The sequence below is a fragment of the Myodes glareolus genome, chromosome 3 (genome assembly GCF_982192425.1).
Source record: "Myodes glareolus chromosome 3, mMyoGla1.1, whole genome shotgun sequence".
Taxonomy (NCBI): Eukaryota; Metazoa; Chordata; class Mammalia; order Rodentia; family Cricetidae; genus Myodes; species Myodes glareolus.
The window spans coordinates 74,478,377-74,504,087 of record NC_142028.1 but is presented as its reverse complement, the minus strand read 5'-3'; the positions used below and the strand labels follow the sequence as shown (position 1 = coordinate 74,504,087).

Below are 25,711 nucleotides of genomic sequence, written 5' to 3'. Positions count from 1 at the left end.
TATCTAGAGATGGAAGTGACAATCACCATGATAAGCAGTAAAAGAATATGCAGAGGAAGGAGCTTTGAGAGAATGTCATCCCATTCACTTAATTCTTCATATCCTTTCCTGTTGAGGACACCATTGATGGATATTCACATGAAATAAAAAATCATAACATTCTCTCCCATTTCTAAGGATATGACTAATCCATTTACTCAATTTTCTCCATACTCAGTCTGTCCAGTTTTAAAATTATATTCCATGGATGTTCATGACCATGTTACCAACCCATGGACCACAATGCACTCATGAATATAGACTCTTACTTGAAAGACATTTCTCTTTCTAAACCAAAGGAACAACATATGCCATTAACAGTGATCTCTCCACTGAAACGGTTTCTCCTCACCCCTGTCTTTAGGCACATCCCAGAAACAGGACACTGTGCTCCATTGTCCAATTTCAAGTGGATCAGGCATGCCACTCAAAGCCATATGTAAACATCACGAGTTTGCTCCTCTTCCTCCAGACAGAATAGAAAACTGTCCATGGGGACCACAGACTCAGGTTGCGGAAGGAATGTGTATGGAGTAGACTATTTGGGCCACTTCCTCTTTTAATCTACTTGTTCTTTCATAGGTTGCTAGAGATATAGTTGGGTGCACACTCTCATTTGATGGTGCATGTCTGCTATGCATGCACTCTGTGACCCAGTACATCAGATAACACCTAGGTCACTGTGGGCATTGAGGCCACATAGTAGTTTGGAGGCTTACATTTCCTGTATAAGAAGACTTCTGTTTGTTAAGATACCAACATATCCTAAACTAATTTGATGAGCCTCTATCATAGTTCTAGTTCCTTCTTTACTGAGGTTGCCAAGTGGATCTTAAAGTTCAATAGAAAGTGCAAGGGACTCAGAAGAGGCCAAACATTCTTGAAAAATAAAAACAAAGTGGGAGCCCTGAGCAGCAGGGGCCCTGACTTCTAGCAGAGGGCCTTCTGTGGGGTGAGCTGGCTTCGGGCCGTGGCAGGGTCCCGGCGAGGAGGAGCTTGGGCGTTCCCCGACCCCATAGACGCCCAGGTCGCCCTGCAGTGCTGGCTACCCCCTCCCGCCTGCCATCCCAGCTCCCATCCAGGTACGAATTCCTATATTTCTCCCTTCCCCCTGGGGCCATAAAATTTCCCCAGTTCAGCTGCCTTGCAAGCTGGGCTTTGGCTGTAGGCGCAGCTCGGCTCCAGGCAGTTCCTGGGTCCTAAAGGCCTCCCTGAGGACAGGTGGTCCAGGTGCAGGCTCAGCCACATTCCTGAGCAGCAGGGGCCCTGACTTCTAGCAGAGGGCCTTCTGTGGGGTGAGCTGGCTTCGGGCCATGGCAAGGTCCCGGCGAGGAGGAGCTTGGGCGTTCCCCGACCCCATAGACGCCCAGGTCGCCCTGCAGTGCTGGCTACCCCCTCCCGCCTGCCATCCCAGCTCCCATCCAGGTACGAATTCCTATATTTCTCCCTTCCCCCTGGGGCCATAAAATTTCCCCAGCTCAGCTGCCTTGCGAGCTGGACCTGGGCTGTAGGCGCAGCCCGGCTCGAGGCAGTTCCTGGGTCTTAAAGGCCTCCCTGAGGACAGGTGGACCAGGTGCCAGCTCAGCCACATTCCTGACCAGCAGGGGCCCTGACTTCTAGCAGAGGGCCTTCGGAGAGGTGAGTTTGCTTCGGGCCTTGACAGGGTCCTGGTGAGGAAGAGCTTTGGCGTTCCCCGAACCCACAGTCACCCAGGTCGTCCTGCAGTGCTGGCTACCCCCTCCCGCCTGCCATCCCAGCTCCCATCCAGGTACGAATTCCTATATTTCTCCCTTCCCCCTGGGGCCATAAAATTTTCCCCAGCTCAGCTGCCTTGCAAGCTGAGCCTGCATTGTAAGCGCATCCAGGAAAGAGGGAGTGCCTGTGCTTCAATAGCCTGCCTGAGGAAAGGTGGGCATTCTGTCAGTGAAGTCCCTGCCCAAGAAGGGAACCTGACCCGGTAACAGAAGTTCCAATAGAGAACATTTGAAGTAAGAGATGGGCAGACGCCAAGGCAAGACCTCATCCAACAATCTGAAAAACAACATGAAAACACCAGATCCCAAGGACCCTACAACAGAAGGGCTTGAACACCTTAACCCAGAAGAAGTGGAAAAAAGTGCCATTATGAAAGCAATAGAGTATTGAACAGGATATGGATAACTCCCTTAAAGAATTGGATGAGAAATATAACAAAAAGTTTGAAGAAATGAGTATAGAAATTGATGAGAAATATAACAAAAAGTTTGAAGAAATAAGTAAATCCGTGAATGAGACCCTGAGAAACCAAGAAAAAACAATCAAACAAGTAAAGGAAACAGTGCAAGAATTGAAAACTGAAATGGAGGCAATGAAGAAAACACAAACGGAGAAGCGGCTGGATATGGAAAACCTAGGTAAACGAACGGAGACTACAGAATCAAGCATAACCAATAGAATACAAGAGATAGAAGAACGAATCTCGGAATCTGAAGATACCATAGAGAAAATAAATGCTCTGGTCAAAGAAAACGGCAAATCCAACAAATTCTCTTCACAAAACATTCAGGAAATCTGGGACACAATTAAAAAAACCAAATCTAAGAATAATAGGGATTGAAGAAGGAGAAGAACTGCAGATCAAAGGCCCAGAAAATATATTCAACAAAATTATAGAAGAAAACTTTCCCAACCTAAAGAACGATATTCCTATGAAGGTTCAAGAAGCATACAGAACAACAAATAGACTGGGACTGAACGAGGAGGTGATCTAACCAGATTCTCGGAATTTGGCCGGATTCTCTGACTGTGGCTGGCCCGAAGTCTTTCTGAAAAGCCATTGACTATGATACTGGGACCTGTTTCCTCTGCATATACTGGATTTTGGGGACCCAGTCTGTTTGGACACTCACTTTCCTGGACCTGGAGGGAGTGGGAGGGAACTGGAACTTCCCACAGGGCAGGAAACCCTGACTGCCCTAAGGGATGAAGAGGGAGGAGGAGAGGGAGTGGGGGGAGTGGGAGGGTGTTGGGAAGAGGGGCGGAAATGGAAACTTTTATAATTTAATACAATTTGCTTTAAAAAAAGAAAAAATACACAAAGAAATCTAAAAAAAAAAACAAAGTGGGAGGACTTCTGCCTGCCAAGTTCAACCTGCCACAGAGCTACAAAAACCAGGAAGTTATGATATTGTTATAAAGACTAACATGGAAGTTAGTAGACTAGAACTGACAGCTCAGATACAAGTCAATCCATTTTAGTCAGAGACATACAGATCATTCAGTGAAGAAAAGATACTAGAACTGGAGGGAGGAGGGAAGAACTTGGACTTCCCACAGGACAGGAAACCCTGACTGCTCTTAAGACTGTAGAGGGAGGAGGAGGTGGAGTGGGGAGAGTTGGAGGGTACTGGGAGAAGGTACTGGTTGTTAACGCTGGTTAATTATTTATTTATTTATTCATTTATTTCGTGGTAGTGTTTGTGTGTTTTCCTTCTTTGAGTTGTCCTGGTGGAGGGTTGTCAGATACCTGTGTTATTATGGGTGTTGTTGGCTCCTAGGTTTGTGGTTTTCCTTCTAATATTTTCTGTAATACTGGGCTTGTGGTTATGTATTGTTTAAATCTGTTTTTGTCCTGGAATATCTTGTTTTCTCCATCGATAGTGAATGCAAGCTTTGCTGAGTATAGTAGTCTGGGCTTGCATCCATGGTCTCTTAGTATCTCCAGCACTTCTATCCAAGACCTTCTGGTTTTCATGGTTTCCATTGAGACGTCAGATGTAATTCTGATAGGTTTCCCTTCATATGTTACTTGACTTTTTTCTTTGCAGCTCTTAATATTCTTTCTTTATTCTGTATGTTTTGTGTTTTGATTATTATATGGTGAGGTCCAGTATGCTTCTTGTACCTTCATAGGAATATCCTTCTTTAGGTTGGGAATGTTTTCAACTATAGTTTTGTTGAATATATTTTCTGGGCCTTTGAGCTGTAATTTTTATCCTTCTTCTTTCTCTGTTATTCTTAGGCTTGGTCTTTTCATGGTGTCCCAGATTTCCTGGATTTTTTGTGTTAAGAGTATGTTGGATTTGTTGTTTTCTTTGATCAATGAGTTTATTTTCTCTATAGTATCTTCAGCGTCTGAGATTCTTTCTTCCATCTCTTGTATTCTGTAGATTATAGTTGTCTCTGTAGTTCCTGTCCATTTATCCAGATTTTCCATATCCTGCCATCTCTTGGTTTGTGTCTTCTTCATTCCCTCCATTTCATTCTTCATGTCTTGAACTGTTTCCATTACTTGTTTCAGTGCTTTTTCTTGGTTTTCTTGGGTATCTTTGAGAGATATTTTCTTCTACCTTTTTGTTTGTCTTCTCCATGTCTTTAAGGGAGTTTTTCACATCCTGTTTAAGGTCCTGTATTATTTTCATAATGTTACGTTTAAAGCCGATTTCTTCTACTTCTTCTGGAATAGGGTGTTCAAGTCTTGTTGCATGATCCCTGTCTTCTGGTGTTGTCATGTCGCCTTTCATGTTCTTGGAGGAATTCTTGCATTGGCGCCTGCCCATCTCTTCCTTCAAATGCAGCCAGGAGAGTCTTGGTGTCTTGGTCCAGTCTTTGCTGTGACTGACTGTGTACTTGGGGAATTTTCTTGGTCTGGCCTCTCTTAGGGCCCCTCGGCACTGGAGCGGGTTGTGCTGGTGGATCTAAGGACCCCGCAGATGGAAAGGAGTGCCCTCTGGCTGGATCTCATCAGTGCAGAAGGAGGATCTGTTCCTGGGACAAGGACCTCGCAGTCAGTAGGGCAGGCTTGGGGGAGGCAGTGTCATGTGGAACAAAAAAGTCCCTGAAGCAGGAGCTGGAGGGGCACTGTACTCCCTTCTGGGTCGTTTGCCCTGAGGGGGGCACACACTCACCCATCTGGATGGAGCTCCTCAGCACAGGAACAGGGAATCCTGGTAGTCCAAGAACCCCGCAGACAAAAGGGCAAATGGGGGTGAAGGGTATGGTCATGTTTGTCAATTTCTTTTTTTTATTAATTAATAAAAGTTTCCACTTCTGCCCCTCCTTCCAATACCCTCCACTCCCCCCACTCCCTCTCCTCCTCCCTTTCCAGCCCTAAGAGCAGTAAGGGTTTCCTGCCCTGTGGGAAGTTCAAGTCCTCCCCCCTCCCTCCAGGTCTAGGAAGATCAGTATCCAAACAGACTAGGATCCCAAAAATCCAGTACATGCAGAGGAAACAAGTCCCAGTGACATTATCAATGACTTCTCAGACAGTCCCTGTGCCAGCCACATTCAGAGAATCCGGCCACATTCAGAGAATTCGGTTTGATCACTTGCTCGTTCAGTCCCAGTCCAGCCGGCCATGGTGAACTCTCATTAGATCAGTTCCCTTATATCAGTGGGTGAACGCACTCCTCACGGTCCTCCCTTCCTTGTTCATGTTCTCCCTCCTTCTGCTTCTCATTTGGACCTTGGGGGCTCAGTCCAGTGCTCCAGTGTGGGTCTCAGTCTCAATCTCCATCCATCGTAGGGTGAAGGTTCCCTCTGATCCTACCTTCCTTGCTCACGTTCTCTTTCCTTCTGCTTCTCATTTGGACCTAGGGAGTTAAGTCCAGTGTTCCAATGTGGATCTCTGTCTCTACCTCCATCCATCGCCAGATGAAGGTTCTAAGATGATATGCAAAATATTCATCAGTATGGTTATGGGCCAAGGCCAGTTCAGGCACCCTCTCCTCTGCTGTCCAGGGAACAATCTGGGGATCTCTCCTTGGACCTGGGAACCCCTTTAGAATCAAGTCTCTTGCAAACCCTAAAATGGCTCCCTTAGTTGAGATATATACTTCCCTGCTCCCATATCCATCCTTCCTCCTTCCCCCCCATCCCATTCCCCCAAGCTTTCCCCAATCCTCCACTACTCCCTTCTCTCTAATCCTCTCCCCTTCCATCCACCCCCCCTCCCCATGCACCCAAGGTTGCCTGGCACTCTTGTCTACTTCCAATATCCAGGAGGGTAACTGTATCATTTTCTTCAGGTTCACCTTCTTATTTAGCTTCTCTAGGATCATGAAAAATAAGCTCAAAGACTTTTAATTATGGCTAGAATCGACTTATGAGTGAATACATACCGTGTTCCTCTTTTTGGATCTGGCTTACCTCACTCAGTAAAGCGTTTTCTATTTCCATCCATTTGCAAGCAAAATTCAAGATGTCATTGTTTTTTACCGCTGAGTAAAACTCTAATGTATATATGTTCCACACCTTCTTTAACCATTCTTCTATTGAGGGGCACCTAGGTTGCTCCCAGGTTCTGGCTATTACAAATAGTGCTACTATGAACATAGTAGAACAAATGCTTTTGTGGTATGATAGGGCATCTCTTGGGTATATTCCCAAGAGTGGAATTGCTAGGTCCTGAGGGAGGTTGACTCCCAGTTTCCTGAGAAACCGCCACACTGATTTCCACAGTGGCTGCACAAGTTTGCATTCCCACCAATGGATGAGTGTTCCCCTCACTCCACATCCTCTCCAGCATAGGCTATCATTTGTGTTTTTGAGTTAAGCTGATCTGACCGGTGTAAAATGGTATCTCATAATTGTTTTGATTTGCATTTCCCTGATCGCTAAGGATGTTGAGCATGACCTTAAGTGTCTTTTGGCCATTCGAAGTTCTTCTGTTGAGAATTCTCTGTTCAGATCAGTACCCCATTTTTTAATTGGGTTAATTAGAGTTTTAGTGTCAATTTTTTCATTACTAAAATGCTCTACAGTTTCTGCTGGGTCTATTTTTGCTAATTGATGGAATTCCTTTTAGAATGAACTCAGAGATCTTTTCCACATAAGTTTTTAAATTTTTACTCAGTTTATGTGATAAAAATATCCACTCTAAGATAATATCTTTCCTCTGCATTAAAATTCCTGTCAGGTACTGTTTAGAGGCTAATATGACCAGAATGTTGTTAAGATTTGAATCCACATGATCCACAAGTGCCTTCTTTAATTTCTCTTCAATCCAAGAAAATTAGCTCTAACCTTCAGCTGATAATTCCTTGGGACTAGTTAAGTCCTTTTCATTATCTAATGTTTTGTTTGAATTAATCAGGTCTTCAGGACCTATCCCAGTAGTGCTCTGTAGATGGGAAATGTTTCCTAGAAATCTTTGGAAGTCATTTCGAGTCTTTAATCAATCTCTCCTAACTTCCACCTCTTGAGGTCTAATTTCTTATAAACCTAGTTTACAGCCTAAATAATTAATAGAATTTCCTCTTTGTATATTTCAGGAGAAATTTGTAAGCCCCAACAAGGCGAAATTTGCTTTACTTCTTCAAACTTCAGACATTCTTTCTAAAGTATCTACATTTGAAACAGATGGCAAACTGCCAACCACATAACGGTAAACTAAAGATTCCAGGAATTGCTTACATGTCATTTCCAATGGCTGGTTTATTAAATTTTGGCACAGGATGGGACTATTGAACACACCCCATGGGAGAATCTTCCATTAATATCTTTTATTAGGCTGAGAATTATTATAAGTAGTCACTGTGAAGGCAAAATTTTGTCCTTTTCTTCTAAAGGTATGTGAAGTAGCAATCTTTTATATCAAAAACTTTAAGAGGCCATCTTATTGACTATAGAGAAGGCAAAAGAATGCCAGACTGTAGAGAGCCCATTGACTGAATCACCCTATTAACAGCTCTTAGATGTGTTACCAATATCCATATTCCAGATTTCTTTTAAACAACGAATATAGAAGAATTCCAATACCTGGTTGACTTTTCAATATGCTGAGCAACTAGTTGCTCCTGTACCAGCTATTTTAAAGCCTACAGTTTCTTCATTGTTGAAGTCATAGCATAACACAGATGTTTGTCTGTCAAGCATTTTAAAATTAGGACTGGTGGTGTCTTTGAAATACCGGCAGCTGTTGTGTCCTGTTATTGTACAACCTGAGGAGTTGGTGACTATTTTTTAGAAAACCTTCTAATATTTTCCCCAGAAAAATATGTTAACTCGTGGTTTATGTCTAAGAATGGAAGACTGTTAATCTGAGTATTCTATTGCTGTAACAAATCATGTTCCCACCAATTCATTGCTGTGTCAACCACAAATGGTTTTACTGTTTTTCTGTCCCTATGCATTCAAACCATTTCATGTACTGCTTTACCTGAGATAAAGTTCTGACCCCTAAAACTGAACATTTATCTCCTGAAGAGGTCAATTTGGAGGTCAAGATTCTGAAGAAGTTATTCCTACATCTGCACCTATGTCTACCAGACCTTCATTGACAATGTTATCTGTTCATATTATTAGTTTTGGTCTTTGCTCATTTATAGAAGTTTGCAAAGATACTCATTTTTATGGTTTCTCCTGAAGTTTTTTGTCCTCTCTTCTATAGCTATTCTATTATCCAGAGCAGTATGGTTCTTACAATAGGCATTATAGTCTTTAATTGCTTTGGGATGATGTTTCCTCTATGATGACAGGAAATGATTGAACTGGATTTGGCATGGGGGAGAGGTGAGAGCCCCCCTCACAGAGTTTTCCAATGACAAAGGATTACCTTAAATATTCCTCATTCACCTACATTCATTAGTCCAATGCCTGCCTTTCCCACACCTGCTGCATAATCCAGAAAGAATGGGTGTTCTGAATGGATTATTCTTAGAAAAGCATTGCTTATAGGAATGCCCTGGCTACAGTCCTTTTAATGTGACCTTTCTTGTCACAATCATAACATTTGTTTGACATTCCAATTTTTCTCAAACCTCTGGAAATCATCTCTCCTACACATGCATCATGATGGTCATGAGTTTCAATACTAATTATATCTTGAATCTATTTCTCCTAAGGTGCTTACCTTACCTTAACTGCCTAGTTATCCTTTTGCACTGAGAATTGATATTTTCAAAGGCCAGATATTGAATTATTATTTGTCTCACTTCTGAATTTGGTATCATTCTATGGTGTGGGAAGTACTTCTGTATATAGGTTGCTTTTATTGGTTAATTAATAAAGAATCTGTCTTGGTCTGTGATAGGGTAGAATAGAGCTAGGTGGGGAAACTAAACTGAATGTTGAGCGAAAGAAGGTAGAGTTGGAGAGACACCATGTAGTTGCCAGAGGGGAAAGATACAAGTTGCCAGCAGGAACCTTGCTGGTAAGCCACAGCCATGTGTTGATATAAAGATTAATAGAAATGGGTAAATTAAGATGTAGGAGCTAGCCAATACGAAGCTAGATCTAATAGTCCAAGCAGTGATTTAATTAATATAGTTTCTGTGTGGTTATTTCAGGGCCGAACAGTCAGGAACAAACAAGTGACCTCCTACAATAGATTGGTATGCCAATATGTTCTAGCTAAATCCACATAAAACCTGAAAAAGCTTGGAAAGGAATTCTAGACACACACACAAAAAAAACAGAGTTTAATGCAGATTCTTGCTATATTGGCTGGTGGCAAGCAGAGATGTGACTCCTTCAAGAGAGATCTTCCTGATTCAGTGGTAGCAAACCAAAACAAAAAACACCCCAAAACTGTGGGTTTTAAACCAGCTGCTTGCTGGTTCACCAGCACGAGTAGCTCTGACTTTTTTTTTTTTTTGAGGTCTGGTTACAGTGCATTTAAATAAGGTGTGTGAACAACATGTTACAAACTGCTTAATGTCTCAACATAGACCTGCTGCATACTTGGAAATGAGGTGTTGTGTACAACTTGCAGAGGTATTGAACATGTCTTCACCATGCTGGATTGGGTAGACTAGTAGGCAGGGTCAAGTTGGCCCCAGCCATACCAGCTTAACATTTAAAAAGTAGTTCTGGTCAGAAAAGGATTACAGATAACCAATGAAGATAAATACATATGGAAAAGACCTCTAAATGGGTCAAAGTTTTGGATAAATGTACATAGGCATGAGAGAGAGAACAAAAAAGACAATATAGAATTACAAAAAGAAGCAAATCGTTTAAAAAATGATGAAACAAAATCTCTAAAGAGACAGAGTACAGAAAGTCTTATATTAAAGCAGTAAAGATAATAAAATAAACATTAAGAGTAATAGAGTAAAATCAAGCCATGTAAAGATGGAATATACAGAGAGTCTGGATTCGGTATATTATTGTGTTTTCTTTTACCTTTTTAACTAGTAAGGAGCTAAGTACAGAGAGATATTTCATTGTATGGACTGCTTAGATAAACCAACATAAAGGTATCTTGACTTTAGAATTTGGGTCTAGGAATATGTTGCTTTGGAAAAGAGAGTCTTCTTTTGTTTCCACAGAAGATGAGTACCTGTGAATTAATTCTAGACTAATGTGGTTTGATGAACCAAGATCCCACAAAAGGTTGTCATGTACACTTCCAAAAATACTTCACCCAACAAAAAGCAGGAAGCAGTTTGAAGAGAACTATGCCCAAATTCCCACATAGTATTTATAAATGTTTGTTTATATTTAAAGGAGGGATATTCTTCAGAGATGAATAATTTCCTTGGTATGAATCTTGGTTTATTAATACAAATTTTGGGTCAATTCTGTTATATATCTGCTTTGATTAAGGTGTTTGAAAATATAATGTATAATTAAGAAATACAGGGTAATAATAAATGACCATCCATAATAGTCAAGCTTTTAGTCATGTTAGTTAGGTTTTCTAGATATATAGAGATATATTTCAGTTTGATAGGCATTCTCAAATCTTTCAGAGACCTTCATAATGTGGCATTTAAAATGTTTTAAAAACTTAGCACTTTCCATGACATGAGACACACATGCTCCTGGCAGCACCAATCTACTTTAAGAGGATGATGGATATCAAAGAGGCTTCTTGTGGAGTTTGTTGGCCATTTGGGCAAGAAACTGCTCTTGCCTGGACTGCTTAATGTTACACTGTGTGAGCTAGACATGGAGGATCCATGGAGAGATGACTGCTCAATTTGCCTAACAGTGAGATGATCCTTCTGTGTTCCTGCTTCATGAAAGAGACTGCCTGACATTCTGAAGAACATAGAAGAAAGTGACTAACAAACTACCAATTATAAGCAGAACTGTCTTTGAAATTTCCTGCTTGATATAAAAGTCTGACAGATACTATGGGCCAGTAGGCTAAATGGGTGCCCACAATGATACAGAAGAACTTTTGGTAACTGTCTAGGCAGCAAGATGTCTCTATCAATTCTAGAGTTTTAGAAGTTGCTTACAATGTACTTGCTGTTAGCTTAGTTAATATTATATCTTTCTGGAGTCTTTGATGGAGTTGAAGAATATATAGTTATAATTATAGTTTTTATTAGTTATAATAAAAGATAAAGTAGATATAAATGTTATAACTTTACTTCTTGCTTGATATCTGTTTTGTTATATTTAATTTTACTATATTAAAGTTAAAACCCTTCTTATTTAAACAGAAAAGGAGAAATGGTGTGGGAGGTCATTCTGTATGTATGTTTATTTTAGTGCTTATTTAATAAAGAATCTGCTTGGCCTGTGATTGAATAGAAAAGAGCTAGGTGGGGGAAATGAAGCTGAATGCTGGGAGTTAGAAGGTGGAGCCAGAGAGATGCCATGTAGTTACCGGAGGGGAAAGACATGAGCTGCCAGCTAAAACCTTGCCAGTAAGCCACAGCCATGTGGTTATACACAGATTAATACGCATGGGTTAAATTAAGATGCAAGAGGTAGCCAATAAGCAGCTAGAGCTAATAGGCCAAACAGGGATTTAATTAATACACTTTCTGTGTGGTTATTTCAGGGCCAATCAGCTGGGAACAAACAAGTGACCTCCTGCAACAATTCTATTTACTGCTGAAGGCAGTATTTGTAAAAAAAAAAATCTGTAAAGACTTCCTTTGGGCCCCATATTACTTTAGTAAATGACTCAATTTTCTTTCCTATTTCTCCAATTTTGTCCCAAGCATTCATAGCTGCTGCTTGGCATACATTTGGGGTGAGGTCATCATATACAGTTTGCCCTTCTATTGTGATATAGTCTCTTTTTCAAAGAGATTGCTCTTGGGAGATTTCCATACCTCTACCTTTACTCTGTTGTTCAATAATCTTAGTCTCTTCTCTGAATGAGGTATTTCACTGTAATAGTGGACCAATTGTAAACTACCTTCAACCATTTCTATCCAGTCATCAGGTTTAATTCTATAACAAACTGACCACGAGTTTAGCATTTGCTTCACAAAAGGTGAATGCATGATATATGAGACTATTGCTTTCCTGAATCTCTTTAAATCTAACATTGGCACAGGAGTCCATTAAGCTATAAACAAGTTTGACAATTCCTGTAAGGTTACTGGACATATTAAGTTTAGTTGTCTAAAAACCTTATTCTGTTTCTCTCTATTCTTACACAGAAATTGACTCTCCATTAAATTCCTCTGTTTGGATATGAATATCTCTGTGATCTATTTTAAGGCCTGTTTCTTAGTACTCAGAGTAATCATGTTTTTAGTGATAAGACAGCAATGACAAAGCTGTTTACAATTGACATTACATAAATCCCTTCTAAATTAGATATCCAATCATTTAATCCTTCCAATTTAAACTGTCTAAGCATGTTATCATACAGATACAAAAATCTCTCCATTGTAATGTTTTCCCCATTTTTTAATGTGAGAAAAAAACTTTTCTTTTAATTAATTCCTCCCTTTAATAATTTACAACTCTCTTACCAAATCTACCAATGATTTTGATGAAGATATGAGGTTTATTGATGCCACATAGAACAATAAACATCTGACTGGATTTCAAGGCAGCTACCTAGTTTGACAACAGTCTGAGAAGGTTCAGGGAAGGTCCACAACCCATGGTGGAGAAAGCCCATGTGCTTCTGGAGTTTTGGTAGTAGCTGTCAATCAAGACAGTCACATTGATTTCACAGTGGTTTGTCTCAGTTACCAAGTATTATGTTGGTCAAATGCACAGAATAGTTAAATAAAATACCAAATTACAAAAATAAAATACAAAAAAAATATCTTTTATCAAAAAGCAAAAATATATTCCAACATCTCCTGGATACTTGTTTACTATTACCTCCTACCATGCTTCATGACCTTGAGAAATGCCCTCTTGATGTCTTTGTTCCTCAGACTGTAGACCAAGGGATTGAGCAAGGCTGTGAATGAATTGTAAAAGAGTGAGATCTGCTTGTCTCTCTCAGGAGAGTAACTAGAGTTAGGTCTCATGTAGATGTAAGATGATGGACCATAGAAGAATGTGACCACAGTCAGGTGGGAGGCACAGGTAGAGAAAGCCTTGCAACGGGCTTGGGTGGATTTGATCTTGAGAATAGCCTTGGCAATATGAACATAGGAGGCCACAATGAGGGAAATTGGAATAAGACACATAAGAACAATCAAGATCTGGTCTACTATGTCAATGATGTGGGTATCTATACAAGCCAGGCTAAGAACTGAAGGACCTTCACAGAAGTAGTGGTTAATCCTGTTAGGCCCACAATATGGCAGACTCATGGTGACGAAAGTATGTAACAAAGCAGAGAAAAAACCACAGACACAAGGACCAGCTGCCAACCGTATGCACAGTCCCCAGTTGAGGATGACAGTATAATGCAGTGGGTAACAAATGGCCACATACCTGTCATAAGCCATGACAACAAACAACATGCTCTCAGTAGCAGCAAGGGCACCAAACGCATACATCTGTATCCAGCAGCCAGCAAAGGAAATAGTGTGAGAGTGAGCAAGAAGATGCACCAACATCTGGGGCATGGTGGTACTGACATAGCCCATATCCAACATGGCAAGTATGCAGAGGAAGAAGTACATGGGAGTCTGCAGTTGTTTGTCCAAGCAGACCAGTATGATAATGAGCCCATTGCCTAGGACTGAGCTCAGGTACACAAGAAGGAACACAGTGAAAAGAACACTCTTTGTCGTTGGGTCACTGGAGAAGCCAAGCAGGATAAACTCAGAAACTCTGGTTTGGTTCTGTCCTGGAATCATCCACATGGTGATGCCTGTAAGAGAATCACATCCATCTATTTGTCACCAGAATCATGCCACCTATAGAGGCAGAAAGGAGAGAAACTGTCTAGCGAGATGACTTAAAATTTAAGAACATTTGCTGCTATTTCAAGGATGGATTGCGCACAGATTTCTGTGCTTCCATCTCCGGGCAATGTGACTCCCTCCTCTCACTTTAACAGGCCGGAGGCACACATGGTCACAGGCCTGTATGTAGGCAAAACCCATACACATAAAATAAAAAACAATACTTTTTAATTAAGAAAAGAAAAACTGGGATGAGGGGTGTCTGAGCACACTGTTCAGTTTCTGTGCAACTTCCAAAGCTACAGAACCTACCAAAGTCTCAGTCTCTTTATCTATCAAATGAGGCTGATGAAAGGAATGTCTCAGGAGTGTGATGAATATCTAAAGTGTTTCACAAAACTCCTGGAACCAGAAAAAAGCCCACTTGATATGTTGTGTGCATTCCTCAGATTCTCATTCCATCTCTGGATGGCAGAATTATGGCATCCGCAGATTTAGAAGGCTAGCTACACAAGATGAAATGAGGGGCACTGCATTCAACTGAAAGACCCTGTCTCAAGGAATTAGGTGAGAGCAGCTGAAGAAGAACCCCATGTAGTTTCTGACTAGACACACAGAGAGAGAGGGGAGTGCAAAAGAGTGTAAACAAGAAGCCGCAGGGCGATTGGTAATGAAAAGTCCCCAGACTATCTTAATACAAAATATACAGCTTTAATAAACAGAAGTAAGACTTACACCAGCTTACACCAGAATCCAAACGATCTGTCCGGACTCAGGAGCCAGGCGAGAGAGAACTAGCAGGAGCGCGCTTGCAGGTTTATAGGCAAGCTTTAGCCTAAGGGCAACATGCCCCCAAACAGAATGTGATTGGCTGAACTCCCCTATCGTAGATGAAGGAAAGAGAATAAATGTCAGTCAGACACATCCCTCACAATATGTTCCTATGAGTGATGACAGACGTTCATGCATACAATGAACTGCAGACACTGTAATCCTCCCAGGGAACACTGATGGATCAAGTGGATCTGTAAACAGGAAAGTCATTTCTCTCTTTTTTACACTTACCTTCCAATGTACATAAACAATCAATTCCAGGTGCAATATAGCTTTAAGTGGTAAATTTAAGGCAACCAACTTTTTAGATTCAAACCTGATAAATCTATCTCTCTATCATTTTAGGAGAAGCAAAGATAAGATTTCTTTAAAATACCACTTTTCTTGAAGGGAAAAATAATGGTACACTAGAATAAGCAAATAGAGGACTCAAATATACTTATATGAGGAATTGGAAAAGCACAAACATAGCAGCAGATGCTCCCACAGAAAAGTGAACCACATTTAAAGGGCATTTCACAGGCAGCTGTCCAGTGAGCCCTAGGAGGCTGAGGTTCTCAGAACCATTACACATCTGGAGATTGCCAAGATTAGCACAGGACCAACACCCACCTCCTCTTCTCAGTCTCACATCACCACACACCTGCCAGCCTGGCTACAATAACAGAATCTAGTGTTAACAAGAGCAACTGGATTCAGCGGGAGAGTGAATTAAAATGATCCCTTTTCTTTGTGCCTCGCTGTGTTCCCTAAAGTTGAGCAGAGTTAATGTATGTATCACTGCATTGCTAGCAACAAAAATATCAAGTATATTTCTGAAGCAATATGTAAACACAAAGGTTCCTACAAACATAGGCTCAAGGAAAGACATGTAAAGGAAATTTCTTAACACTGCTCAAAAGAGTCTGAACTTTGGTACCACTCATGCTAATCAGCAAGACAGTGGTTAAGGCAGGAATTGCTTTTGATGGGAGTAGAAAAATGAAAGAGACTCCTAGACACCCTTAATCTTCTCTTTCCCTGTTCCCATCCCCTCTCCTGACTAGTCTACTGCTCATAATCTCACAGCTGCCCTTCCTTTCCACCCAGGTCAGGAGCCCATCATCTCTCCTGGCATTTGTCCATCAGAGTCTCCATATGTCCCTTGCCTTTACATTTTCCTGCTAAATACAGTCTTTTCTTTTTCTTTAGTACTTAAAATGTATTATCATACAATACACTTTGATCATATCCTTACCCTCCCCAAACTTCCCCCAGACCATCTCCACCCAACTTCATGTTCTTTTTCCTCTCACTTTGGCTTTCAAGACAAAACAAAACAAAACTACAGAATTTTTTTAAAAAGCTTGAAGAAAGATAATCAAAGAAAAATAATACCAAATCATAATCAAAGCCATGGAGTCAGTCTCCCGTTGGCCAACTACTCCTGAGCATATAACCATCACAGACTATAGCTGATGGGCACAGTGACAGTTTATTGAAGGAAACTGGTTTATTTCTCAAATAAGTTCTAGTTTAGGGGCAGAACTTTATGTCCAATTCCCTTTCTCAGTGCTAGGAATTTGTCTTCCTCAGCTTGCTCATCATGTGACTGCTGCAGTGGTTTTTCAAAGTTTTTACACTCTTCTTTCCTGGCCCCTGCTGAAAGCCTGTTATGATCTCTCATGCTCTGCCATTTGAGGTGGATGGTCATTACTAAAACCCTGCCCCATGCAGACTAGCCTTAGCACACAACCGTCTCTTCCATCTCCTCTCTATACACACATACTCTCATTTAAGCCCTCCCAGTATTCTGCATGACTCTGCTGCTCTCATACACTAAAAAGTTCCTAGCTTCTTATCATGGAAGGTGATCTGCTATCCCCACAGTATTGCCCAATGGTGGTCACATCAGGACTCAGATAGTCCAGGGAGCCTTCCCTTTTGTGCTATGACCTCTCACTTTAACACACATAAGGTATAACTTGCATTTCTTGTTCACTGGGTGATTGCAATCTGAAAAACCTGGGAGGTTCTGATATCAATTTTGACTCCCCCAAACACTTGGACAAACCCTTTATTTCTCTCTTGTTAACTGAAACCCCACACCACTAAGGAAAAATAATCTCTGATGGAGTAAGGCTGTATATATGATATCCTGAACTATCTAATAATAAAATCAGCTAGTATTTATTTTAGATAATTTAATGTATTCCAGCCAATATCTCACTATCTATAATTCAACATCACAACAGTTTATTGTAGGACGTGATTTTACCTGTATGTTATATGTGAAAACATAAGGCATGGAATAGGCAATGTGTTTCAGGTTATAAATTCAGGATGGGGAAAGTGAGTTTAGAGGGTGAGACATCAGAGCTTGCCTCTCAGTCACCTTTTCTGCTCCTGGCTCATAGACTCTGAGGAGGGAAGGCAAAGTCCATTGCCCATCAAGCTGAGCTTATTGAGATTTAGAATGGGCCAGAGCCCTCCTAGGACAGAGCTGGATGGTTATCCAAGAATGGCTCTCCTGATAAGATTTCCCCTCCTATCTGAATGTGGGAGGCCCTAGGATGTACTGAATGTGGAAAGAGTCAAGTAAAGAATATTTGTTCTATGATATATATGGCATGGGGACACCATTTATTGATCCATGGTCTGTTACATTCTCACAGCTCAGTGACCTAAGATTTTGCTTACCATGTGCCAGCAGGTTGGTGACCCAATTCTATGAGCCTAGGACTCACAGATAAAGACACCAGGATGGAGTTCCAGGCTACAAAAAGCCACAACCTAAAATGTCTGAATCTAGAGAGTTTAGGTTTAAGGATTCTAGGATATATTTGACTATGTAACAAGATTAAGCCAAGCTAGGCTACAGAGGACTAACCAGGATAAACAAAATGAAACAAAAAAAATTATGGTTCTTTCCAACAAAGTGTATGAAGCTGTGACTGTGTTTGGGAAGACTTCTTCAAAGACATTGGCCATCACTGCTCTCAGGTATATGGATTTCTGTTTACTTGGGATCATTTGACTTAGGACTCCATATCTTTATGTGTCAACATGATTGGAAGCAAAAAACTGCCTGTGAATATTTATTAAGTTAATAAATAGATGGAAACAAAAACATAAGGTTGAAAACAAGAGGGAAGAAGAGGAGGCAATGAAGGAAGAGGTCTGAGGAGTTTGAGATGTATGCACAGAAGACCTGGAGATGGACGGCTTGTCTACTTCTCATTTCTAGTACCAAAGATGCCTTAGCCCCATGCACAGTCAAATATCAGTATCTTACCACTTGTAAAGATAAGGAATGTGTTACCAAGTGAATATTTCTTTATCTTCTCAGTGTCATAAAGCAACTCAGTTCAGAGGGATGAGAATCTAGGCAGCTCAGTCTCCGAAAAATTCCAAGCTGCTGTAGTGTTTGAGCAACTGAATCTTCATTTTCTCTGCAAGAAGAGCAGCCTTGACTCCTGAAGACATCAACCCATTATATCTGCTTAACAAAGAGAAGCTCAGACATCTTTTCTTCTACCCAGTGGGACCAGATTCTAAGGATATTATAACCCTGCCTCTTCTCTGAGATTCCTCAGGAGAGCTGGGAAAAGGCCATTTCTGTTCCCAGTAGGGCTGATTCTTGGATGCTGTCAACAAGAGCACTACAGGGAGACCCTGGGGAGAGAGCAGGAGGAAAAAACCCACAGGAGGTGGAGTGGTGACCTACCTGTTCCCTTTTCTAGACTAAATGGGCAATAATAGCTGCTCAAAGAAGAGAAGGTGTGACTGTGTTACCTGATACTCAGGTCAAGGATGTAAGTTCTCATTCTGACTCCTCATTCACTGCCCAAACCTTGAACCCTGACAGTCAGTGAGACCATGTTTGAGTCATACTCCTCCTCCTTTCTCAACTAGTTTAGGGAAATCATAGTCCTCCCTTCTCTGCCTTGTAATATCTGAGCAAGTTACCCAGATCCTCTGGTGCTGATGAAGATATAACAATAATGAGAACTGGAGGATGCTTATGAAAAAGAGAGGGTTTACTGCTCTTACAGAACACTAATTTTGCTTCCTAGAGCATACATGGCAGCTCACAACCATCTTTATGTCCAGTTCTAGAGGATCTTGTACCCTCTTCTGACCTACCAGGGACCAGACATACAAGTGCTGTACATACATACATATGAGTGTGTGTGTGCATGTATGTATGTATATATGGACATTAATACAGGCAATATATTGATACACATAAGCAAACAAATAAAAAAAAGTCAACCATGAAATCATAACATGAAGTCAGCAGTGACATCCCCATGATGTCACTCTCTGAGGAGCTTGTGTCTCTTAGATATAAATAAGCATTTGAATCCAAATATATCAAACTCTGGAGCATGTTCTCTTGAACTTGATGCTATTCTGTCTTGGTTGCCTCTTCTGTACAATTCCAATAGTAACCTCTTCCTTTCTCAGCTGTCCAGAGGAATAAAATGTGTTGATGTCAGTCCCCTCTCACAAGTCCTGACCAGTGTTTCATGACCTCTCATCTCCATTTCTGTCTTCTGTCTGAGCCTTGGTTTTCTAAGGATTAAAAGTGAGAAGTCTGGACTATAAAGTCTTCCTACTGAGAGTGATTGATAAGAGTTAGAATTCATTTTAACTGCTCCTTATACAAGCCAATAGCAAAAGTTAATTATAAAGTGACCATTAAATTGCACTAAAAACAAGTCAGAGTGCCTAGGAATGTGACTCAACTGTATAGCACCTGAGTAAGTAGAATGATTGGAACTAGAGTTGACTCATAGCATAAAAGATGTAAATGTGTAGGAAGAGAGGTTACTTGTTTGTCCCACTGCCCAGTTCCTAGCCTCCCGGCTAGCCTAGCCCTGAAATAACCACACAGAAACTGTATTAATTAAATCAAGCTTCTTATTGGCTAACCCTTACATCTTAATTTAAGCCATTCCTATTAATCTGTGTATTGCCATGTGGCCGTGGTCTACCAGCAAGGTTTCAGCTTGTCTAACTCCAGTGGCGGATCCATGGCACCTCCCTGACTCTACCCTTCTTTTTCCCCAGCATTCATTCAGTCCATTTTTCTGACCTACCTAAGTTCTTACCAATCAACAGGCCAAGGCAATATCTTTAATCATTAACCAAGAAAAGCAACACACAGACAGAAGGACCTCCCACACCATAAATGCAGCACAAGCTCTGAACTCTGATATTCTGAGGAGCAACTTAGTTTTCCTGTGCTCTGTGTTCTATAGTTGTTTAGTGTGGTGCATTTGCTGGTTGAAACACTGTGTAAAGACATGTCATCTCAACTACTGTTCACTGGCATGTGTTACAACCATGATATTGGCCATCATAGGTGTAATTACAGCTTAGTAATTGATAATCAGCATTAATCAGAAACACTTGGCCCCTCCAGTGCTGTTGCTAAGCCTTGTTCCACAACTCTGACCCCAACTCTCCTCACTCCTGTTGTTGATCCTCATCAGTTCTGTGGGGCACTTGAGTCCAGGCAGAGATTCTTATCCACCAGGATAGATAAGGAAGCAGGTTCAGAGAGAAGCAGACAAAACTGATTGAGTCACATATAGAATGAGACTCTGTTGGTTTTAGTCATGGAGATTTTATTGTGGATTCATAGGGAGAGGACAAGAGAAGACATCCTCCAACACACACACAGACCATTTGAGTTAGGCATGTATGTCAGCAACATGGCAGAAAAGCAGTTCCTGATGGGGACAGAACTTGGAAGACGTGCACTAGTCCAATGTCTCACAGAAAGGGTATTTGGGTTTTGACAAAAGACAAAGACAGAAGAGAAAAAAAATATAAACCAAAGTAGAGGATTGTTATATCTTTCTGTGTGAGGATTCAAAAAAGTAGGCATATTACAGAGCCTTATTATTTCCCCAAGTGCCTTCACATCCTGCTTTTTAAAATGACTCTAGCAACAAGAGATTGTCAAGCATGGTCCCATCTGTTCATTGCACAGGTAAATGAAGAGTGACCCAGAAGATATGCGTGATTTGGCAAAGGTCAACCAGCTAGTGTGTGGTAGAACCAACTCCAGGGCTTGGCCATTTGCTTCTTGACTGAGGTTGAATCTGCCAAGACTATATGATTTATTGTGTGAGTTTAAGCTAATGGCTGTACCTCTACTATAACTAAAAGTGTTCCTGCTGCTCAGAGCTTGACCAGTTCCTCAAAGGCAACAGGGTCACTCAAGAGGTCAATATGAAGGAAAAGTCAAGCTCTAGAGGTTTCATTCTGCACCAAGTGGACCCACACACCCAAGGAGAAAACTGTGAGTTGCAAGTAGAGAAGACAACAGATCCACAGCTTTCACAACAGGGATGCCTTAATTGGCCCCCAGATGACAATGCCTCATTAGTGGACCATGTGAGAATTAGTTCATTTGGTGAGATGAGTACTGCAAAAAGTTTTCAGGCTTTGTATCTAGAGATGGAAGTGACAATCACCATGACAAACAGTGAGAGGATATGGCACAGGAAGGGGCTTTGAGAGAATACCATCCCATTCACTTAATTCTTCATATCCTTTCCTATTGAGGACACCTTTGATAGTTATTCATATGAAACAGAAATATCTTAATATTATTTTCATTTCTAAGAAGTATAGCCACAAATCTCTCCGTACACATCCTATCTGATTTTAAAATTATATTCCATAGATGTTCATGACCATGTTACCAACCCATGGACCACAATGCACTCATCAATATAGACTCTTTTCCTGGAAGAAATTTCTCTTTCTAAACCAAAGGAACAACATATGTCATAGACAGTGTTCTGTCCCATGAAAGGGTTTCCCCTCACCCCTGTCTTTAGGCACATCCCAGAAACAGGACACTGTGCTCCATTGTCCACTTTCAAGTGGATCAGGCATGCCACTCAAAGCTATATGTAAACATCATGGGTTTGCTCCTCTTCATCCACACAGAATAGGAAACTGTCCATGGGGACCACAGACTCAGGTTGTGGAAGGAATGTGTACGGAGTAGACTATTTGGGTCATTTCCTCTTTTAATCTTCTTGTTCTTTTATGGGTTGCTAGAGATATATTTGGGTGCACACTCATATTTGATGGTGCATGTCTGCTATGCGTGCACTCTGTGACCCAGTACATCAGATAACACCTAGGTCACTGTGGCCATTGAGGCTACATAGTAGTTTGGAGGCTTACATTTCCTGTATCAGAAGACTTCTGTTTATTAGGATGCCAACATATCCTAAACTAATTTGATGTGCCTCTATCGTAGTCCTAGTTCCCTCTTTACTGAGGTTGCCAAGTGGATCTTAAAGTTCAATGGAAAGTGCAAGGGACTCAGAAGAGGCCAAACATTCTTGAAAAATAAAAACAAAGTGGGAGGACTTCTGCCTGCCAAGTTCAAACCTACCACAGAGCTACAAAAACCAGGAAGTTATGATATTGTTATAAAGACTAACATGGAAGATAGTAGACTAGAACTGACAGCTCAGATACAAGTCAACCCATTTTAGTCAGGGACATACAGATCATTCAGTGAAGAAAACATGGCGTTCTCAAACATGGTCGTGAGACAAATGGATGCTCACAAAGAGAATAAAAAAATGGGCATCTCTATGCTACCATCATTATCAAGGCGTGCATTTATTTTACCACCTCACTACAAACTCTGTGTGTCAGGGTCTCGGACTTGGTTCCACATTCTTTTTTATTAATTAATTCATTAATTTATTTATTAAAAATTTCCACCTCTTCCCCACACCCCTTTTTCCCTCCCTGTCTCTACCTCCCCTTCCCTCTCTAGTCTTAAGAGAAGTAGGGTTCCCTGCCCCTTGGGAAGTCCAAGGTCCTCCCCACTCCATACAGGCCTACAAAAGTGAGCACCCAAACAAACCAGGCTCCCACAAAGTCAGTCCATGCAGTAGAATAAAAACCCAGTGCCATTATCCTTGGCATCTCAGTCAGTCTTCATTGCCAGTCACGTTCAGAGTGTCCATTTTGATCACATGCTCTATCACTCCCAGTCCAGCTGGCCTTGATGAGCTCCCATTAGATCAGTTTCACTGTCTCAGTGGGTGAACACACCCCTCATGATCCTGACTTCCTTTCTCATATTCTCCCTCCTTTTGCTTCTCATTTGAATCTAGGGAGCTAAGTCCAGTGCTCCAATGTGGGTGTCTGTCTCTATCTCTATCCATCGCCAGATGAAGGTTCTGTGGTGGTATGCAAGATATTCATCAGTATGGCTATGGGACAAGGGCAGTTCAGGCACCCTCTCCTCTGCTTCCCAAGGAACAATCTGGGGACCTCTCCTTGGACCTGGGAACCCCTCTAGAATGAAGTCTCTTGCAAACCCTAAAATGGCCCCCTTAGTTGAGATATTTACTTCCCTGATCCCATATCCATCCATCCTCCATCCCACCCATCCCATTCCCCCAAGTTTTCCTGAATCCTCCCATCTCCCTTCTCTTTACCCATCTCCCCTTACATCCACCCTCACCCCACCGCCCCGTGCACCCAAGTTTGCCTGGCATTCTTGTCTACTTCTAATATCCAGGAGGACAACTATGTGATTTTCTACAGGTTCACCTTCTTATTTAGCTTCTCTAGGATCAGGAATTATAGGCTCAAAGACCTTTAATTATGGCTAGAATCAACTTATGAGTGAGTACATACCATATTCCTCTTTTTGGGTCTGGGTTACCTCACTCTGTAAAGTGTTTTCTATTTCCATCCATTTGCATGTAAAATTCAAGATGTCATTATTTTTTACCACTGAGTAAAACTCTAAAGTGTATATGTTCCACACCTTCTTTATCCATTCTTCTATTGAAGGGAACCTAGGTTGTTTCCAGATTCTGGTTATTACAAATAGTGATACTATGAACATAGTTGAACAAATGCTTTTGTAGTATGATTGGGCATCTCTTGGGTATATTCCCAAGAGTGGAATTGCTGGGTCCTGAGGGAGGTTGTCTCCCAGTTTCCTGAGAAACTGCCACACTGATTTCCAACGTGGCTGCACAAGTTTGCAATCCCACCAACAATGGATGAGTGTTCCCCTTACTCCACATCCCCTCCAGCATAGGTTATCATTGGTGTTTTTGATTTTAGCCAGTCTGACAGGTGTAAGATGGTATCTCAAAGTTGTTTTGATTTGCATTTCCCTGATCGCTAAGGATGTTGAGCATGACCTTACGTGTCTTTTGGCCATTCGAAGTTCTTCTGTTGAGAATTCTCTGTTCAGTTCAGTACCCCATTTTTTTAATTGGGTTATTAGAATTTTAGTGTCTAGTTTCTTGAGTTCTTTGTATATTTTGGAGATCAGACCTTTTTCTGATGAGGGGTTGGTGAAGATCTTCTCCCAGTCAGAAGGTAGCCTTTTTGTCTTATTGACAGTGTCCTTTGCTTTAAAGAAGCTTCTCAGTTTCAGGAGGTCCCATTTATTCATTGATTCTCTTATTGTCTGTGCTACTGGGGTTCTACCAAGGAAGTGATCTCCTGTGCCCATGTCTTGTAGACTACTTCTCACTTTCTCTTCTATCAGGTTCAATGTGGTCAGATTAATATTGAGGTCTTTAATCCATTTGGACTTGAGTTTTGTGCATGGTGATAGATATGGATCTACTTTCATTCTTCTACAAGTTGACATCCAGTTATGCCAGCACCATTTGTTAAAGATGCTTTCCTTCTTCCATTATATGCTTTTAGCTCCCTTGTCGAAAATCAGGTGTTCATAGGTTTGTGGGTTAATGTTTGGGTCTTTTGTTCGATTCCATAGGTCAACTTCTCTGTTCTTATGCCAATACCAAGCTGTTTTCAATACTGTAGTTCTATAATAGAGTTTGAAGTCAGGGAAGGTAATGCCTCCAGAAGTTCCTTTACTGTGTAAGATTGTTTTGGCTATCCTGGGTTTTTTGTTTTTCCATATAAACTTGATTATTGTTCTCTCAAGGTCTGTGAAGAATTTTGATGGGATTTTGATGAGGATTGCATTGAATCTATAGATTGCTTTTGGTAGAATTGCCATTTTTACTATGTTGATCCTCCCAATCTAAGAGTAAGGGAGATCCTTCAATTTTCTGGTATCCTCCTCAATTTCTTTCTTCAATGACCTACAGTTCTTGTCAAATAGGTCTTTCACTTCCTTGGTTAGAGTTACCCCAAGATATTTTATACTGTTTGTGTCTATCGTGAAAAGTGATGCTTTTCTGATTTCCCTCTCCACTTCTTTATCCTTTGTGTATAGAAGGGCAACTGATTTTCTGGAGTTGATCTTGTATCCTGCCACATTACTAACGGTGTTTATCAGCTGTAGGAGTTCTTTGGTTCCACATTCTTGAAAACTACTATAATTAAGTTTTCTCTCCTTGAGGTAAGAGCAGTTAATGAGGTATTTTGCTGCAATGTTTTTTTTAAGAAATGTGGAATGTGGTTTCTTAACGTAGTTAAATGGAAATTTAGTCTCAGACTAATGATTCCTGTAGAATTCAAATTTGTATTCACAGGTCTTGTGTATCTTAAGTTTTTGTTTGTATTTTTGAGATAAGAGTCTGACTATGTATCCCAGACTGACTTCAATTTCAATATACTCCGACCTCAGGCTCCAAAGTTTGGTATCACAAACACACACTATTACAGCTGGCTAGCTTCTTTTGTTACTTCTAGCCTTTGCATGTGTCCCGTGTCTTTTTTATACCCATGTTCATGTGTTGTAAAATCATATATTTTATATAGAGATATCATTTCATTTTCTCTTTTATTACCTGTAATTCAAAATTATACGTAGTTTTTCATGATGTAAAATATTTCAGTGTTTTTGAAATAGTCAACAAAGACCAAAGAAAAAAGTA

At 40.9% G+C, this 25,711-nt stretch overlaps 1 protein-coding gene across 1 annotated transcript; it reads right to left on the bottom strand.

Annotated features, from left to right (window-relative positions):
- Nucleotides 1-13,043: 13,043 nt before the first annotated feature.
- On the bottom strand, nt 13,044-13,985 carry LOC148122695 (olfactory receptor 2A12-like). Its single transcript, XM_087905004.1, has one exon. It carries the CDS (start codon nt 13,983-13,985, stop codon nt 13,044-13,046), a length of 942 nt encoding a protein of 313 aa, XP_087761130.1.
- Nucleotides 13,986-25,711: the final 11,726 nt, after the last annotated feature.